General features: G+C 41.3%; 1 protein-coding gene across 1 annotated transcript; it reads right to left on the bottom strand.

Annotated features, from left to right (window-relative positions):
- Nucleotides 1-12,816: 12,816 nt before the first annotated feature.
- LOC147443806 (pentatricopeptide repeat-containing protein At1g15510, chloroplastic-like) lies at nt 12,817-18,023 on the bottom strand. Its single transcript, XM_086528039.1, has 2 exons — nt 17,818-18,023; nt 12,817-13,138 (listed from the first exon to the last, which is right to left on the bottom strand). Exons 1-2 carry the CDS (start codon nt 18,021-18,023, stop codon nt 12,817-12,819), a joined length of 528 nt encoding a protein of 175 aa, XP_086384165.1.
- Nucleotides 18,024-20,305: the final 2,282 nt, after the last annotated feature.

Raw genomic sequence — 20,305 nt, 5'->3', positions numbered from 1 at the left:
GGGGATGAAGGGAGGCAACTCCAGCAACTCTCGACTATTTTTTAGGGTTTTAATGCTAGATTTCTTTGAGCTTTGCGAGTGCTCTCACCTTTGGGTTAACTTGAAGTTAAGGTAAATCTCAAAATTTGTAGGTGAGATTGCACAAAACCTAGGTTTTTTTGAGCACACAATAGCAAATTAGACTTTTCAAGGCAAATCTCAAAAATTTGTAAGGAGGGTTTAACTAAATCGAGTTGAGGCAGAGTGTTCTCTTCCAACAACTTGGAAAACTTACATATGAGAAATTTTAGGGGCAACTTTATTATATTTGAAGGCTTTTGCACTCAATTTCTTTATACTTTACAGGTTTTCTCACATTTAAAGCTAGAATTTAGTTCAAAATATATAGGTTGGATTACACTAAACAGAGGATTTTTCAAGCATTTGGCTATATTATGCCTTTTGTTTCAAAAAAATTAGAGGCAAATTTACTATTTTTGAAGGTTTTTGCATTAAACTTCTTTGCACTTTTTAGATTCTCTAAGCTTTAATTTAAGCTCTCTAAAGTTTGAAGTTTCTTTGAACTTTGGAGGTATTCTCACCTTTCAATTTAAAATTTAAGGTTGTGATGTTAAGTTGTTGTTCTTTTTGGCATGTTAAAGGCCTTAGTATCCATATGGTTGAAGGTCGTTTAATTCCAATTGTTAGACATGTGTCCCTCAAGGGATTTTTTAAAATTTTGAAGAGAAAAAAATAATGTCATTCCAAATATTTTTTCCCAAAGATCATTCAATTTTGGCATGCTGAAAAAGACTTTAGAAAACAAAGAAATAAACAGTGTATTAGGAAGAGTATGATCCATGATTTGAAGTATTAATTCAATAAAATGTTTTTTCTCCTGAAGAAGGCCATAGGGGGGTGGTGGAGAAATGGTTCAATTTTTGAGCCATTGATGCAGAGATTGTCGATGGTGGACATGTGCCCTCTTGGCTTGAAAAGGAAAGTATTGTAAATGTGTCATTACATCATTGTAATTTGGTACCTTCATTGAAAACTTCCTTGATTTCTTCTTCTTTTCTTGTCTTTGATCATTTGAAGTGCTTAATTTTTTTAAAAAAAGAACAAAACATTAGAAGTAGCTACAAATTGATGGAAGCAGATGGTCGGATTCACAAGGCCAGAGTCAATGGATGGAGGCTCAAAAGGTACTTCTTAAGGTTTGATTTGGAGTTTACGGTAGATATTCCAAAGGAGGGAGAACCCTTCAACTCCGCTGCTAGAGAAGCAGAAGCAAAGCTAGAGGCATGAATGCCTCTAGCTAGAAGGGGAGGGCTAATGATAGCCGATTTTTGAAGATAAAAAAATCAAAAAAGAAGAAGAAAAAATGGCTTCTTTTCCCTTGTGTCCGAAGCATGTGCGACATGGCCGATAGCCCCGACAATGCCTTGGTTGATCTATGTGCCACAATTGGCCCAATTCTAAGTGGAGGCCACAACTCGGAGCGTAGACTGCCCTCATGGCCTTCAACACCTTGAAAAGAAGGTTGCACGACCTTTGGCCATGGGTACTAATCCCAAAGAGGAGCCTTACCAAGATAACAAAAAAAAAGTTTTTTTTCCAAAGCAAGCAGGGCCGCCACCTTCCCCTCCTTGCACTCGCAACGGGGCCACCACCCTCCCCCTCTCCCTCTTGCTTGGCGGCACCACCCTAGGCCACCACTAAAACTCTCTCTCTCTCTCTCTCTCCCCTCCATTATGCGAAGGTGCCATAGGCTCTCTCTCTCTCTCTCTCTCTCTCTCTCTCTCTCTCTCTCTCTCTCTCTCTGGCGGCTCAGTTGGCCCGCCACCGACGACCCCCATATGCCTGCTCGTCCTCTTCCCCCACCCTCTGTCACCATCCCCTCATCTTGGCCCCATGCTCTCTCGCACCCTCTCTGGCCAACCTGCCGCCGTCACCTGACCTTCACAGCCCCCGTCACCCACGCCACGCCTTGCATCTCCCCTTGGCTCCGGTTGCATCACCCTAAGGCCACACCTTGACCCCCCACGTGCTGCCATACACACACCCCTCACACACACTCACCCTCCCTCTCTCACTCTCTCTTGCGCCCTCTCTGGCCGTATGAGTTGAAAATGGTTGGTCTCTCTCTCTCTCTCCCCCCCATACACACACACATCACACACACACCCCGCCTCTCTTACCCTCCCCCCTCTCACTCTCTCTTGCCCTCTCAGAATCTACCTGCCATCACTTACCCACACACCTCACACCATCCCGCGCGCTCTGCTCGTTCACTCTCTCCCTTACTCTCGCTCACCCTCATAGCCCGCCCAGATAGTAAAACGAACAAAACTCTCTCTCTCTCTCTCTCTCTCTCTCTCTCTCTCTTTCCATACACACACTCACACACTCACAAACACATACATATACACACACCTACATACACTACACGTATATAATCACATACGCACCAACAATGCACACACACGACGTGTACAAGAAGGAAGGAGGCAAAGAAGTTTGACATCGACACATCGACAAACGAAGAAGGATGACGTCAAAAATACGCAATGGCGACAACAATCAAAGAATGATGCCGAAGGCCTACCCCAACCGACACCAAAATTGACAAGCGAGCTACCCCAATGCACTAGTGAAGTCTGCAATTTGCCGGCATCCCATCCACGACGCAATTCCTCAATAACATCCGTATGGTAATTCATTTTCCATTTTTCAAGCCAAACTTTGTAGAAAAAAAACATTTGTAAATTTCACCTCTCTCTAGGTGATGGTCACAAAGGTCCACCTAGGAGAATATCATTTTTTGATTTCCCCAAAACAAAGCACCAGTTAACTGCCCGAGACCCGGTTTCTTGCTTTGTCTCTCCAGTTTAGGACCCTAAACCTAATTAGTTTATACTAAACTATGCAGCCTGCACCTATAAAAGAGCACTGAGAGTTCATTATCACGGGGGGAATCAACACTTGAAAGACAAGTCATACACACACACACACACACACACACACACACACACACACACACTGACTCCAAGGGTCCACTATGCATAGGAGTAGGATCTCCATACACATGAAATTTCCCTAGAGAATGCACTATAGTCTCTCTCTCTCTCTCTCTCTCTCTCTCTCTCTCTCTCTCTCTCTCTTTCTCATTGTAATTTCCATCTCGCCGATATGAAGGGTTTTGTAAATACCATCTTGAATCAAGTTTGTCCTCACATTCCGAAGGGTTTTCACCTCCTCCGTCTACGTCTCTCTCTCTCTCTCTCTCTCCTCCCCCTTGCAGTATGCTGTGTTAGTGTTATTTGAATCGCTGTTGTCCGTGTCCTAGCCGCTCAAAGCTAGGTGGTGTCCCCTATTCACTCCCCATGACGAGTTCTGTGTGCACGGGTGTGGCGTAGAGGCCGCTGGGGTCCGTTTTGTACTTGCCTTGTCAATATAATAAGGTCATCAATGTCCTTGGGGCCATTGAGTACTCTTTGCTTATAGTAAATTAAGATGTTAAAGGATAGGACACCTTTGCCACCCTATGGCCATAAGTTCATAGGGTTGTCTAACTAACATAGAGGGAACCCTTTGGCACTATGATCTATGTTATGTTGAGTAAAAAGATCAAGGGGTTGTGATGAGATCACCAATTTGTATCCTATGTTCAAAGGCTATATATTGATTCCATTTTCTTTATAAGGTAACCCACCAAGAAGAGTTTAATGTTGGTGTATCTCAATGCACTATAGACAAAATAGAAGATAATTTGATAATAGATGTGGAGGTTGAAATACAAGGAGACCCACAACACTCAGACTTAGAACCAGATAACAACTTTACAGATTCAATATAGCTTGAGAGTAGAATGAAGATCATGTCAAAGACCATTTTAAAAGACCTTGTATCAAATATGTGTTGATCATATACAATGCCTCATATTCGCGAATAAACATAGTTTGTCGATCTCAATTGTGTTGCTCTGAATCAGCATCTTGTTCACTAAACAAGGTTTCTAATTGTGCTAGGGGTATCTTGGCGGGCTTGCTTGAATTTATAGTCATTTGTCATGCCAAACATAATATATAATCCTTGTGAAATATCTTGTGAACAGGTTGCACATCGGCTACTATTTTGCGTCATTAAACGAATAAGACAAACAAAGTGAGAATATTGACTGCATATCAATGTATAATATCCACTCCATCCATCAAAATTCTTGTAGCAAACTGGACATTGGGAAAATGAGGATGCATCTGAAGTAGACGAGGGGACCCAATCTGGATGCTGGACAAGGTGGCTGATGTGTGTCCCTTGTACAAGTGTTGGATTCACTCGCTGTGTCAGATTTTGAACGTCCTAGCTTAAGCGGTGAATGTTTTTCTCCATTCGGACCTGCAAGGGTTAACAACCTGAATGCCACATTTATGCAAAAACGGATGCTATTAATAAACAACACTCTATTAGCCGCGTTACCGATCGAGTGTCGCCTGAATCTAAGGAGAAATAATGGCTTGCATACGAACATCATATAGATCGATGCCCATATGTTTTTTGGGAAAGGGGAAGGGAAGTTGACTTACCATAAGGATACTAGATTCACCACGTTACCGACGTAGTACCCAAACAGAAACCCAAACAGTAAGCCAATACTTACCACAAGGACACCATCTTCCCTATGTCACCGAGGTGATGCCCCCGTGGTAAGCATTGTTCCTTAGAATAGCTTACGCACACACTCCCATTGTGTGGTAAGGTATCTTATGACTACTGTGAAATACAACAAAAGGCACGCTACCACACAACGCATACACACACACACAACACATACCCGGATCGTGTGGTCAGGTACTCCATTACTGCCGTGCACTGCGACGTAGAGCACGCTCCCACAGGACCCCCTCTCTCCCTCTCTCTTCTCTCCTCTCGACGTACCTGCAAAGGCAGTCAACGAGCTCTCTCTCTCTCTCTCTCTCTCTCTCTCTCTCTCTCTCTCTCTCTCTCTCTCTCTCCCTCTCTCTCTCTCTCAAGATGAAACAAAGAAATAACACCCAGCAGGCCCGATCGGGCCCGTACATATATACTTTTGCGGGCCTATCGGGCATTTTAGTATTCTTGGTGGGCCCGCAGGGAAAATGAAAAATCCCGGTGGGATTTTAGAGAGTTTCCAGGTTTCCCTAAACCGGATTCTTTGTGATCATGTTTAGTGTAATCATGTAAATGTATCAATAAGACCTTGTGATCACACAATATTTGTGGTAATTACGTAAATATTAAGTCCCTGGCCCCTAGGATAACATCCTAATGTTGGAGAGGAGATATGAACAAGTCTTCTTTGTTGACGTAGCTTTGGACATGAAGCCTCAACTTCCCAATCAAGGGAGTAAGAGAGGCTTGCTATCCCTCGAGTGTTGTTTCGGCAGTTACAATATCTCCCATCTTAAAAGCTTGAATGCCCAGCTTGGTGACCAACTCTGTTGATATGAAATTGTGAGTAGAGCCAGGGTTAAACAAGATAAGGAAATCATGCTCCCTTACCTTTCCACAAGCATAGGAGAGAGGTGATCCTTTGCAATGAGCATCCTCTTTTGAAGCTTTGATAGTGAAAGCTCTCAAGGTCTCATTATGGGCATTTCTCTTGGAGCAAGAAAGATAGCCATGTCCTTGCTCCCCACACTTAGCACATTTGTGGTACTTGCAAAAAGCTTCGAGCTCTTCAGCTTAGAGTTTATTTTAACCTTTCTAAACTCCCTTCTCCTTGGACCGATTGTTGTTGTTGTTGTTGTTGGAATTACCTTGGGAAGAATTTTGGGCATTGGTTTTCCCCTTTGCATCACCTTTGTCTTTGTTTTTCCCTGGGTTTGGACTTCTAGCCCCTTGTTGGAAATTGATGCGCAAAGCAACCATAGTATGGTGGATTACTTTGGTGATAGAACCAGGTCATTGGGAGTTGACGTACTTGTCCATCTCTTCAAGTAATCCCACACAGAATTGTTGCTTTTGCTCGGGGAAGTCTATCTTTTGAACGGCAGTAGCCTGGAGATGTAAATCGCAAAACTTGTCCACGTATCGGTGGATAGACTCATGGTAGAGAAGCTTCAAACTTCGTCATTCCGTAATCACTTTGTACTTTGCATTGCTTGCAAGAAATTGCTTCATGATGAAAACTCATAGAGTTTTCCATGTCTTTGGGGGTTTTCCATTGCCACAAAGGCTAGCCAACCATTGACGAGCATAATTTTGGAAGTGCATAGCTACATGGTGTATCTTGGAGAACTCTGTGAAGCCCTCATCTCCAAAGGCCGCATCAAACTACTAGATGATAGCCAATACTTTGTTGGTGTCACCAAAGGTGCCATCATAGGTGAGAAAAGAGATACTCTTTCCTCCCTCTTTGAACTTTTTGAGCTTTTGAGACCTTCGCCATGCAGGGTAAGATTTGTGATGCCCTCCCCTCTTGTATTCTCTAGGAGAATAGTTGTAGCTTTTGTTAAAAGACGAGGAAGGTGAATAAGCATAGGAGAAGAAGGTGACCTCTTTCTTACCCTTTTATTCCTTTGTTCCCTCTTTTTCCTTTTGGAATGACGAGTAGAAAGAGTGTGGGTTGACCATTTCCTCTTGGGAGGAGTTGGTGATCGTCTAGACCGCCATCTTTGTGGAGCCACATCCTCAGAGGAACTTAGGGATTTGCTTCTATCTCGTTCTTGGATTCCTCCTCTCTTTTGGGAGAGAGTCTTCTTTTGAGGGTCTTATCTAGAGGCCTCCTAAGCTCTCTCTCCCCTTGGAGAGGTAGGGAAATCCCATAAGCACGAAGTTTTGTGTAACTTTGGCTTGCAAAGCAAGGTTTACCATAGCTTGTTGCAACCTAGTAGCAAGGTAATTGACAAGCATGGGGGCATCATCATTAGCACCTTCATGTGCAAAAACAAAGTTATCAATGTTCATTATACTCTCTTGGTTATTGTCAGCCATGCTAATCAATCTTAGTTATAGATACTTTGTGTTTTGGTATCCTCAAAAGCTTAATCGCTACTATTCTTTACCTTAGTTCTCAAGCAGCCACACCCGTGGTTTAGACAGTGTTGATTGCAAAGATAGTGGAGAGGGTATCATATTTCTCAATTGATTATGGTTCATGTTGACCTTTCTCATAGCTCAATAATGGTTAATCCAGAGGCAAGCCTCGAGAGGCTCCATTATTAGGACTATAGTTTCCAACGGTGTACCTCAAACTAAGTCCTTCTCAACCAAGATAATAGATCCCTGTCCCACTTACCCTTTTGCAATAAACAGGCCCAACCTTTCATGGAAATCTTAAGGACCTCTCTTCTTAAGCAAGAAAAGAGAAACCGATAGCTCTTATACCAATGTAATGGAAATGGCCTATGAACTTTGAGAATAGCAGAATTAAGAGGATTACAGTGAGAATTTTTGTGAGACTACTTTGAGAACATAGAGGGTGAACTTAATTAACGGTAGCAACCTAGCCATAGTACTTAATTAACTGAGCATGAACAATACTTTTGCAAGAGAGGGAGTTTCGAGAACTTATACTTGAGGACGGAATTTATGTGGAATCGGTCCCCCCTCCAATAGGCTTTTGTATTATAGATTCTTCCATCAAGAGAGACTTGGTACAATACAATCTTTATGTTCCTTGTGACTTAGGTGATGCAATGAAGATGGAAAGATTCATGCATAACAAACATAACATGTACTTTGTAAAAAATGTTAACCATCCCCGACCTCAGTCCCTAGGCCTCAAACACCTTGAAAGGTGGAGAGAGATAGCGAGGAATGAGGGTAGGGAAGAGGAAGAAGAAACATTCATAGGAGAAAGAAATAGTTCCTCACTTATCATCACTCTTCTTTCTTAGCATAAATAATAGTATAGTAATGAAGATGGAGAAGATGGCAAGCTTCAGCATTGGAGCATGGCTCTTGGTTGGATTTTCATTCCATAGCCAAGAGTGTTTGTATAGGCTTCTCAACTTCTCTACAAGCTTGGAGAAGGAGATGGAGATCTTGCACTTTGAAACTCACACAATGAGAGAGTGTGTGTGTGGGAGAGTATACCCCCCAAGCTAGCCCCCTCCTTGCTTTGGTCAACCCCCTCTTCTAGCACTATCTTGCACTTGATTGGACCTCCTCAATCCTAGCCAATCACATGCTTAGTACATATCAAGCAACAAGGGTAGCCTTGGGACAAGTGTCCCCCTTTCCCTTTTGAGAGAGGACTTGATAAATACATAGACAATTAATTAAATTAACTAAATTATCATTGGACCCCTTGGGAGGCCAACCAATAGGCTTTAGGCACACTATGAGAGCAACATGAAGAGGATCTTGACAAGTGTCCTAGTTTCTTTCTTTGTACCAAGATTTCCTTGTGTGAGGGTGTGTGTGTTCTCTCTCTAGATCCTACAAAGAGGGCTCGCCCCCTCATGAGTAGGGATGTGCTTTGATTTTTGAGCACCTTAGCCCCTCAATCACCTTAGTCATTAAGAACCTCAAGCACGACAAGAACCTCAAGCACCTTAGTTAGCAAGCACCTTAGTCATTAAGTACCTCAAGCACCCTAGTCAGCAAGCACGACAAGCACGACAAGCACCTCAAGCATCTTAGTCAGCAAAGCACGACAAGCACAGCAAAGCGCGACAAGCACAACAAGCACCTTAGCTAGCAAGCACGACAAGCACCTCAAGAACCTTAGTCAGCAAGCACGATAAGCACCTTAAGCTTGGGTTGGGAATTCCCACCTCAAGCACATCCCTAGCTTGCCTAAGGTTGAAGGACTTTTAACACTAATCTTTGGAGCTCTTTAATGAAGCTATCCATAGGGTCCTTAAGCTCCATTATCTAGCCTTGCTCTTTAACAGACCATCTCTCATTTAGACCCCTTTACCATTGGCCCCGTGTTGAGACAGATCTCTAAGAACAAGTCTATATTCTAACCCTTGTTCTCGTTTATTCTCCCATATTAAATTATCAGTTTAATATGAGAAAATCATTTGGGTAGGTTAGATATTAGATTTTATGACATTTCACTAAAGAAGGGAAGCTTATTGGTTTGAAGTCACATGATTGGCATAAAATGTATCAAGTATGTTTGAAGTTAAATAGATCATAATGGGAATTTTATAGCATATTCATGTGTGGACTTTAATACCATTGCTAGAATTGTTTTGCAGCTTATTTTATTGATGGCCATTGAGGGTTGTTTGTCCCCTAGCGTCCGGATCACAATCTACAAACTCGCGAAGTTGGTGCAATGGATCTCCTAGAAGGAGATTGATGTAGGTTCCATACCATCCACCAAACTAAATACTGTGGAGGTTGTTTGCATGTTTGAGAAACACTTTCCTACTACCATGTTAACATTCAAGTGCATTTTCTTATTCACATAGTTGATGAGGTGGAAATAGCAGGCATATTTCATTGGAGATGGATGTTCTTTTTAGAACATTTCATGAAACCAACTCAAGGGATATGTGCGTTAGAAGGCACGTCTGGAGGGTAGCATGGCAAAGGTTGGCTAGTTTCAGTGTCCCTTGTTTACAATGGAGAGTGGCTCTCTGGAGTTGATCATGCCTGAGCCTTACGCTTTGGTGCACCATAGATGATGAGCGCATATCTGAGATTGTGATGTGCAATCTCGGTGCTGAAAAGAAAATGACAGAAGATCTAGAGGCTAAGATCAATTGATTTTTCATGCTTCACAATCTAGCGATGCAAAAGGGGATTTCATAGTATGAGGATGCAAAGCAAGAGCTAGAAAGGGCACAAATTGATTGGAGACGAGGAAGAAGACCACTAATGTGTTATTCGGTGGGTCTTGAGAGCCTACCAACATTGATGAGATTAAGATGGTTGCACAACCAATTGAAAAGGACACAACAGCGCAATGAATAGGTGACTGAGGAGGAGTGGGAGTACTCGTGGGGTTGCAACCCTAAGGTATGTTTGCAATGTCTGACTTGTGGCTTTCTAGATGTTAGGAGAGCCACTCATAATTGTTATAGGTTGTAGTATAAGTCATACACGGCACCATGGTGTAAAGGTCGACATTTTAGGGTGGAACAAATCAGTAAAAAGCATTTTACACAAGATTCTAGAATCATGGCAAAATTCAAACAATCTAGTTGGTGACGGTGCTGTCTGATGCAAATCCTGTGGTGGCAGAACTCACTTACTTCGGCACGCTACAAGAAATGTTGAGGATAGACTATAGAGAATTTTTTTGTGGACATGCTCAATGTGCAATGGTTCAAGATAAACATGGAGGATTGCAATGCTACTGTGCACAGAGGAGAGTCAGGTTTCCTTGAGGTGGACTCAACCAAAAAGTGGACCAACTTTTGAGACACTTTCGTACCACCCGAGCATTGTGAACAAGTAAGTCTGTAATATTTAACATTCAACTTTAGAGGACTAGTTGCATGGAAGCACTCATGTAATTAAGTTATTGGCTCTTGCAGGTGGTATTTCATCCTACAAAGTCTACACCAAATTGGTGGTATGTCATAGAGGTAGCCCCTTGGAGTGCACGGATGTATGAGGGCTAAATCAACTTGGAATCTATGGAGGAGATCAGAGACGATGCTAATTTGAAAGCCGTTGATGTGGTGCCAAATGAGCCTGGTGCTGCTACTCTCTACGGGATGCATGCAGAGGAACTACAAAAAGAAACAAAGAACATTTGCCTAGATGGAGAGCTCTATATAGACATAGGAAGCTATGTTGAGTTATGTGAGGACAAGAGAGACCTCTTAAAGCCATAGGTATTGTATCTAAGGAATCTTTCTCCCTTTTCTCATATATATTGTATTCACTTTCCTTTTTGTACATTCTTGTCTCGATGCTAAAATTCTGAAAGTTAAGTTGTGAATCAGATTATAACTTATTTGGATTTTCTTCTCCATTCATCACTAAGATGTGTGGCTGCATTTAATTCACGTATGGATGATGATCAGTTTCTTGCTTCCTTGGACCTCGATCAAAGGAGGTGGCATGAGGGCCACCACGGTTCCGGCTCAGAGTCATTTCATTCCACTCCTTCAGAGTCTACATCTGCTTCAAAGCGATTAGCATGCTCCGAGAATCCGATGTTGACTAGACAATTTACACACTCCTCTAGGCACCAATTCTCTAGTGGTGGTGGTAGTTGTTGTGGAGGAGGCACCCTGATGCTTCCATACCATCTCATAGTTGTTGAGGCTTCTTACCTCGCCCTTCTTTGCCCGCCCCCACACGAGCCACGGTGTCTACTCCAGGTTTTGCACGGCTATCGGTCGTTCTTGCTACACACCACTCGCTACTCCTCTAGGAATCACTCCACTTGAAACTCCTTGCTTTAGGTCTCAAACTCCAGTGGATGCACCTACAGCCTATATCCCCATCAAGATGCCACTCGAGACCCCTATCAAGCTGCCTACAGTGACACCCAAGTTCGTGCCTCACAGGCAAGAGGGCTCGCCGTACTCAATCGACATCATGGCGGTAGCATCATCTTGGGTGACGACGGCAAGAAGGTGATGTTGCGCATGCTCAGCCTTTGCTCTTAGATGTTTTGGCACTACATACTAAACACCTGGAGTGAAGTGCCAAATGAATTAAAAGACAGAGTCATCAGCATGATGCATGACAAGTTTCCGGTGTCAAATCAGGATGAGCGCTTCAATGAAGACTTGATGAAGGTGCGGATGCACGAGTACCGCAATCCCAAGTGCTCTGAAGTGCACTAAGAAAAAAAGCATGGGTGGAGTAGGCCAGATTGGTTGGCCAAAGAAGATTGGAAGAATGCAAAGGGAGTAGCACGTGAGAATTCTGACAAGTGCAAGAAACAAAAGAAGGCATCCAGAGTGCAAGTAGAAGAAGGAAGCTCGCACCACTTGGGGAGTGGCAGATGGACGTCATTTGAGACCGACTTTGTAAGTGTTTTTTCATTGCCCTTTAGGTTTGATAGCTATGGATATTTGTAATTTTAAATTCTAGCATAGCATTTTCTTTGTATGTTTTGAATAGTGGTGGTCGATAACTGGACGTGACCCCACACCGTACAAGAGCGAGTATGCGGGCAGAAAGGGCTTAAACTTCCTTATGGACATTTTGATTTCTCGCGTCAGCTTGGTTAGTATTTAGATTTACTCTCTCACATTTGTTGTATTTTAATAATAAGCTAAAAATTTGATTGTTTTTTAATTATATGTTTATAGTTACATAAAGTCTTATTACTTTTTTTTTGCAAAATCGGACAGATACGCCATTGGGATGGGATGAGACATCAGATTAGTCGACTGCAAACTAGCCGTAGCTAGATAGTACTAGTTTTTTTTTCATGGTATGTATTAGGAGATGACATGTGTATGTCAATTTTGTAAGTATTGACCAACGATGTATTTTTTCAATAATGACAATTGTGTTGTAACTAGTACATTTTGGTCAAAGCTTAACAATCAAGTGATTTTGCCTATGATGTGTGTGATTTTATCAGTGTATTACTTTTTTCAATTCACTTTTGCCTATATACTTTTGCCAGTTTTGCATCTTAATTTTGGAAACTTTATGCTCAATATGGTTGATGGGGTGGCAGGGCAATGTATGCCACCCTGCCACCAATTTTTTTTATTATGGAACGTTGCCATATACGTTGTTATTTTTGGACCTGCAGTGTCTCTATATGCATCACTAAATTGGGAACTACAGAGTCTCTATTTGCATTGCAATATGTGTCTCTATATGTGTCGCTATATAGCGATGCATATAGCAATGCAGATAGCAACGTTCTCTTTGCAATGCGTATAGCGAAGCTTATAGTGACGCCGAGGAAAAAAATTATCCCCATGTATTTTCACTGCTAAAGCCGTCAAAAGTGTGAAGAACCTCTTGTAGTGTCTGGCCTTGCTCGTATTGATCATATCCCACAATCAATGTGTTCCAAAAGACGAGATTCCAAACACAAAGCTCCTCCACTACAACACATCTGGAATACATGTTGATCAAGGCAATGCTAGGCACACAACCCTGTCTAATAATAGCATCATTGCCTATATTGGAGTCGTGCATAGTGCTACATGACTTCAAGATGCAAGCATAGGTGATTGCATCTGGAGAGATGCGCTCGCTTTGCATCAGACAACAATAGTCCACAGCTTCCCTAACCAGCCGCAATCAATACATCTTAAGACTTATAATTCTTGATAGGGTTCTTCTCAAGAACTCTTTGTGCTTTCTAAAGTATATCACATCTAGCATACATGTAGTGCCAAGCACAATTTTTTGTTTCAACGACCACCACCAACTAAAAATATCATCGTGAATTATGTTTCACATATGGAGTTCTTCATAATACCACATTCCTTCAAGATGCAAGCATAGGTGGTTGCATCTAGGAAAATGTCCTCGCTCAGCATTTGCTGAAATAGCGCAGAGCTTTCTGGGCCTACTATTGTTGGTCATATTCCAAAATCATTGTGTTCAAGAAGCGAAATTCCAGACAAAAAGCTCCACAAGCAAACCACACATGGCATACTTGTCGATCATGGCAATGCTAAGCACGCAGCTCTCTAAAAATATCATCTTTGCTCGTATTGGGGTCCTATTTAGTGCAAGAAGTTCCGTGCTTTGCATCAGCTAAAAACAAACCAGAGCAATCAATGCATGGGGTGTCCACTAGGAAATATATAAGATAGCACTGCAAACAAAATAAGGGATTTATAATTAGGTACATCTTTAAAAAAAAACATACTTACTTAAAGGGTTTTTTAATTGACAAAGTGAAAATTTTCATACATAAGGGCTAGATTTTTTACAAAATGCATACATAATGGGGTACATATAATACGTGAAAATATACAAGTAAGGGATTATTTAAATACCTCTTGTTCGTACTTGCTATATGCATTTTTTGCATAGTGAAATCCCCAAGAATCAATGCATTCAAAGAAAAAACATATTGGATAGTCCTTGACTAACAATATCATCATGAGTTCTTATGCAAATCTCATCATCTCGAGGGGTTCACTATTTAATCATATTAATGTATAACGTGAGTTCGAAAGGAAGGGTTTCAAAGTGCAAAAAATTTAGGCAATTTAACAGAGATACATTAAAATAAAGGGTTTTTATATTCAATTTTGAGAAAATTTCCTAAAATGAAGGGTGTCATTTTATTCAGACATGTTAGAAGAGGGGTTTATTTAATACCCCGCGAACGCACCTTATATAGGGGGATACTGAACTGTGAACCCCCCAAGCTCATCATCTTCCAAATTTCAACATGCCTTCAAGATGCAAGCATAGGTGATTGCATTTGGAGAGATGTACCCTCGCTTTGCATCAGTTGAAAACATACTAGAGCTCTGTGGTCCTACCCCTATTGGCATATCCCACAATCAATGAGTACCAAGAGACAAGATTCTGGAAACAAAGATCCTCCAGCACGCCACATTTGGAATACATGTCCATCAAGGCAATTCCAAGCACACACTCCTTGTCTAATAATATCATTATTTCCCATATTATTTCCCATATTGAAGCACACACTCCTTGTCTAATAATATCATTATTTCCCTTCATAGTGCCACATACCTTCAAGATGCAAGCATAGGTCAATACATCTAGAGCAATACCCTCGCTTTGCATTCGATGGAAACAACCCAGAGCTTCCTGGCCCTATTCTGGTTGGAAATGTCCCACAGTCAGTTCGTTCAAAGAAATGACATTCTTGGTAGGAAGCTTATCAAGCACCTTTCTAAGCTTTTTGAAGTATTTTGCATAAATGTCAACCGATGAATTTTAAGCACCATGTTTGTTTTGTCGCAACACATAATTGAAATAATGGGCACGAGTGTTAGTCCCAAGCAGAGACTCATATTCTCCATAGGTGGAATATGTCTTGGATAAGCATGTCTATAGGCAAAAGGTCCTTCAAGTACGTGATGTACTTGTGGGGGAGATAACTAGAAACACTCAATGACATGAGTGAGAGGGACGCGCATTAACCTTGCTCCACACTGGCTAAACCAAACTTATTGAGTTTCTAGACCATGTTGTATCTCACATGACAACATGTGCCAAAGAAAACCCTACATATAGTTCCATAATTGCATAATACAAAAATGTATATGGGACACTACGGCCCAAAACTCTTTGCTCTTACATGACCTTGTCATGTCTTTAAAGAGAAACATTAATGAAAGCATTCAAGATTGTTCATTTTTATTCATCCGACTTGAAAAATTCAAATGAAGCATATTCAAAAGGAGAATAAAACCAAATCATATGCAAACCTGGAGGTTGAACATAATATTCACTTACCCATAGTCATGTGCACTTTGCAAACTTGAAAGAAACAACTGGAAAAATCCTAGGTGTTGCTTTTGCAATCCAAACCCGTTGGTTAGCTTCTCCAATTTCAAACCGCTTGATTAGACTTTGCATGAAAATTGTGCAACCTAGCAGCCAATGATGACTAACACACTCTACCATAAGCCAACGGTGACCAACAAACTCTACCGTGTCTAACAATTATTGAAGTCAACTTTGGAAGTTGAGTTTGTCCACTACCCCTTGGCATCTTGTGGGCTTCTTTCCTTGAAAGGGCAAGTATGAAGGTTCCAAGAATTGACCATCAACACTTAGGAAGTGATTTAGTAATCACGAGATATGGGTATTACTCCAAAAATGTGATGGTATAGATACTCTCAATGCTATAGACAAAATAAGAAACTGCTCAAGTTGGAATCGTATTCACAAATGGATCTTTTTAGACCTGAAAGTCCATAATCTTGGGTTTTTGTGAGCAGTCGTGCTGTCAAAAATGCTTGCTTCATCTATACAACTTGGTTGAGATAAGGTACTATGAGTTTAAGACTTTCAAAAACTCAACTTGATCTTTACACTTAAAGTATGTAGTGTTAGAAGAACACCCAAAAAATCAGTAATGGAAAGAATCTTCCTTGTCCATTAGAATTGATGGGTACTCAAACTGGATAGAATTTTTCGATCTTGAAAGCAATCAATGATGGATTACAAATAGATGGCTCTTAGTCATTCCAAAATAGATGTCTCGTAGACTTTCAAAAACAAATGTCACTTGGCCCTTCCTATTACCATATCGACATAGAAAGAATTTAGTAAAATCATGCCTAATTTCACTTTTCTCGCAAAGAATTAGGAGAGGGAGAGAGAGAGAGAGAGAGAGAGAGAGAGAGAGAGAGAGAGAGAGAGAGAGAGAGAGAGAGAGAGAGAGAGAGAGAGAGAGAGAGAGAGAGAGAGAATGGTGGATTGAGGAGAATCCCTTATTCTACTGTGTTATATGTCCTTTCCGTATGTCTCTATGCAGAAAATGGTTGTTTTGTAGCTTATCCTATAAGCATACAACAATGTGCTTGTACAACACTCTCGTAGAGAGAGGTAAAATAAGTCACATCTTAACCCACACATCTTAACCCACCTGCCTTGTATGCGGTCATGATTGTACTAGGGTGACTTAAGTATGGAACTTTGCCTATGGATAAACAAAAATAAAAAATGTTTTAAGACATCAATAATTTACCTCATCCTTGACATAGTAGCTACTGATATAGCGGAAGCGTAAACAATAATGAGATCATGGAATTATATCTACCTCACTAACATGCCATGTAGGAAGAGGTGTAAACCCTTGGCAACAATGATGACCCTTATAGATTGAACCAATACCAGAAGTGCCTTGCACAAGCAAACATGGATACATCACAATTTGTCGTTGTCATACATAAATTGTGAGCTTATATCCTCACTTTACCAAACTTCCACGATTGTGTGCCAATGTTGTTGATTTGAAGTCAATGGCAAGATATTGGCATGGGTTAGAAGCCTTGCTTCTCATGAATGTTGTCAAAGCACTTTTGGCATCACCTGACCTTATCATGAATTCAATCGTCCATGTGAAAGTCTTGCATGAGGCCACATGCCTTCATAGGGATTGAGCCTCGCTCTAGTCTAGGCCATACCACATCATGCAACATGACAAAGTAATCATGAAACTTGTCATTCTCTTCAAGGATTTTGACAAACATTTTCTTCATCTGACTCTTATGGGCGAGGTTGATGAGATGAACTCTCTTAACACTTTGTCAGAACATGATCAGGTGAAAACAGGCCAAAGCTCTCTCGAAAAATTCATCATTCTATTTAAGAATTTTGGCAAACATTTCCTTCGTCTGACTCTTTTGGGCGAGGTTGATAAGATGAACTATGTTAACACTTTTTCAGAATAGGATCAGTTGAAAACAAACCAGAGCTCTCTGGCCCTGCCCTTGTTGAGCATACCTTACAATCAATGCATCCCAACAAAGGAGATTCCGGACACAAAACTCACCACATTTAAAATACATGTCCATCATGGCAATTCTAGACACACATTCCCTATCTAATAATGTTGTCTGCATCAAGAAATTTTGTGAGATTTTTGAAGTATTTGGCATAGATGTCAACCAAGGCATTTCCAAGCACCATGTCTGTTTTGAACACCCCTTAACTAAAAATAGCATTGTGAACTTGAGGTGAATTATTTTGCTCATATTAACGTCTAGAATAATGCCACATGCCTTTAAGATGCAAGTGTAGGTGATTACATTTGGAGAGATGCCATCTCTTGGCATCTACTGAAAATAGCCTAGAGATTCATGGCCATGTCCCTACTGGACATATATGCAATCAATGTACTCCGCAAATGTTGTGCATAAAAAGGGGATGATGCCTTGCACAAAACACCAGGAAGTGGTCTCCAAGAACCTCTAAAATCAACAATGTACTCTTGCTCTACAGAGTCCAGGCAGCTTCACCTACAATAGCCCGATGAGGGCACCAACACTCAAAACTCTGTTGCATAACAATTTTCTTTGAGCTTCCTTACCACATCCATGTTGGGCATCTCCTGCAATGTACATGCTCGAAGAGAAAACATTTTGAGTAGAAAGCTCATCAAGAACTATACGTGCTTTTGTAAGGGCACCGCATATGACATACATAACGACCAAAGCATTTCCAGGCATAGCCTCTTTTTTTAGCATCACACCTGACCTTATCACAAATCCTATCACCCATGTGAGGGGGTCTTGCATAAGGCCACATGCCTTCGTAAGTCAGCAGACATTCGTTGGGATTGAGGGGTCATGATGAGTGGTCAAGGCCATACAACATCGCTTAGCATGACAAAGTAGTCACGAAGCTCCTGGCGTCATTCCCTTCAAGGATTTTGACAAACATTTCCATCATCTAACTCCTCTTGGCAAGGTTGATGAGCTGAGCTCTGCTAACACTTTGTTAGATTAGGAAATACTGGCTTCCTGCTCTATGTAGACCTACAAAATTACAATTGTTTATCATACCCTTAACACTAGAATGGTAACAAAACACTTTTATGTCCTTGGACACTTTTGTGTCCTGTTAAGTGACCATTTTTCTTGAATTATTTGAAGAGTATGAAAATGAATTTCTAGGTGCTATATATCCACAAAGTTGCCTTATGAGTTGAAAAAAACTTGACATTTTTTTTGGAGTATCGATCTCACCATTCACCTTACTCTTGCACAACATTTTGAACCTAAATTGTCTGAAGAAACGGGTCCTATTTTTTACTTTTTCTCAAATTTTTGCAACTATTGTTGGAATTAGGGTTGCAAGAAAACACACACAGCTTGGAGAAGACGAAGGAAGCTCAAGGCAACCAACTGAGAGTGTATAACTTAGTGTGCAATGGAAAGGTAGACAGCCCTAGAGTGATGGGCGTATATCCAATGCACGGAGGAAAAGACCTCCTTAAGAGGGAAAAAATGCCCCGACGGTCCTAGTGTATTCACACACCACTACCACATGTATAAGGTAATAAATCCCCCCTGGAGTGATGCACTCAACGAGCGTTGACCTACATGAGTAAAGGGAAGTGCCATGCCCCGAGGACATGATCAATCCACAAAGGGGAGTAAGCCCAAAGCTTTGCGGAAACCTTCGAACTTCTTACGAGACAATGCCTTCGTAAAAAGATCTCCAAGGTTGTCCTGTGTTGGCACATAAGCCGAGTTGATCTCTCCTGCTGAGAGTCTCTCCTTTACATAGTGGTAATGCACCTCAATGTGCTTTGTGCGAGCATGAAAAACTGGGTTCCTTGCAACTACCAATGCACTCTGACTATCAGTGTAGACAGTGTTGGCAGTGTCCTGCCCAACAGCCAAATCAGCCATAAGGTGTCTGAGCCATACACACTCAACCGTAGCTATGAAGACTGTCATATATGTAGCCTCACAACTCAAAGTGGCCAAAGTAGGTTGCTTCTTGCTTAACCATGATATACATGAACTGCCAAGCATGAAAAAAAAAAAACCACTTGTGGACATTCGCGTGTCAAAACAACCAGCCCAATTTGAATCCGAAAAGGCATGTAAGTCTGGCGACAATGATCCCCCCTTGGGATAAAACAAGCCAAGATGTAAAGTGCCACTAAGGTAGCCAAAAATCCTCTTGACAACCTGCCAATGCTTAGACCTGCGCTATGCATAAATCTGCTAACCTGTGAGACTGCAAATTGAATATCCGGCCTCATGTTGCATATATAAATGAGGCATCCAACAGAATTTTGGTAAAGAGTGACATCAGCAGGAAGACTCAATTTCAAACATGTTTCCATGGGAATGGCAATAGGTTTGCAATCCTCAAGTCCAAACTTACATAGCAATGTCTCTATGTAAATTTTCTGACACAAGGCAATACCACCATCACATTGCTTAAACTGTATACCCAAGAAATGATGCAACAGCCCCAAATCTTTCATCTTGAAATTCGCATTCAAATCAGCCTTAAAATCAAAAATATGTCTCTCATTTGGTCCAATGATCAGCAAATCATCTACATAAGGAACCACAATGAGAAGTACATCACCCTCACGCTTTACATACAATATGGTTTTTGTTGGACTATTAGGAAAGCCTCGTTTGATCAAATGAGTGCCAGCTTCCTCATACCAAGCATGAGGAGATTGCTTCAACCCATACAAAGCCTCCTTACATCTGCACACTTTGTCCTCTTGTCCTTTCATGACAAAACCGCGAGGCTGCATTACATAAACTTCCTCAAATATGTCACCATTCAAGAAAGCAGTAACAATGTCTGATTGATGTACATCCCAACCAAAATGAGCTGCCAATGCACATAGAGAACAAACAATAGTCATAAAACAAGTAGGGTGCAGCCTTTTGCAACAAGTCAAGCCTTATGGCAATCAACCTCACCATCCGGCTTGTGTTTCAACTTGTAAACCCACTTTGTACCAATGGCCTTT

Source organism: Adiantum capillus-veneris, chromosome 13, assembly GCF_014529385.1.
Source record: "Adiantum capillus-veneris isolate H3 chromosome 13, ASM1452938v2, whole genome shotgun sequence".
In the NCBI taxonomy this organism is placed as follows: domain Eukaryota; kingdom Viridiplantae; phylum Streptophyta; class Polypodiopsida; order Polypodiales; family Pteridaceae; genus Adiantum; species Adiantum capillus-veneris.
This window is presented reverse-complemented; position numbering and strand designations above follow the sequence as displayed.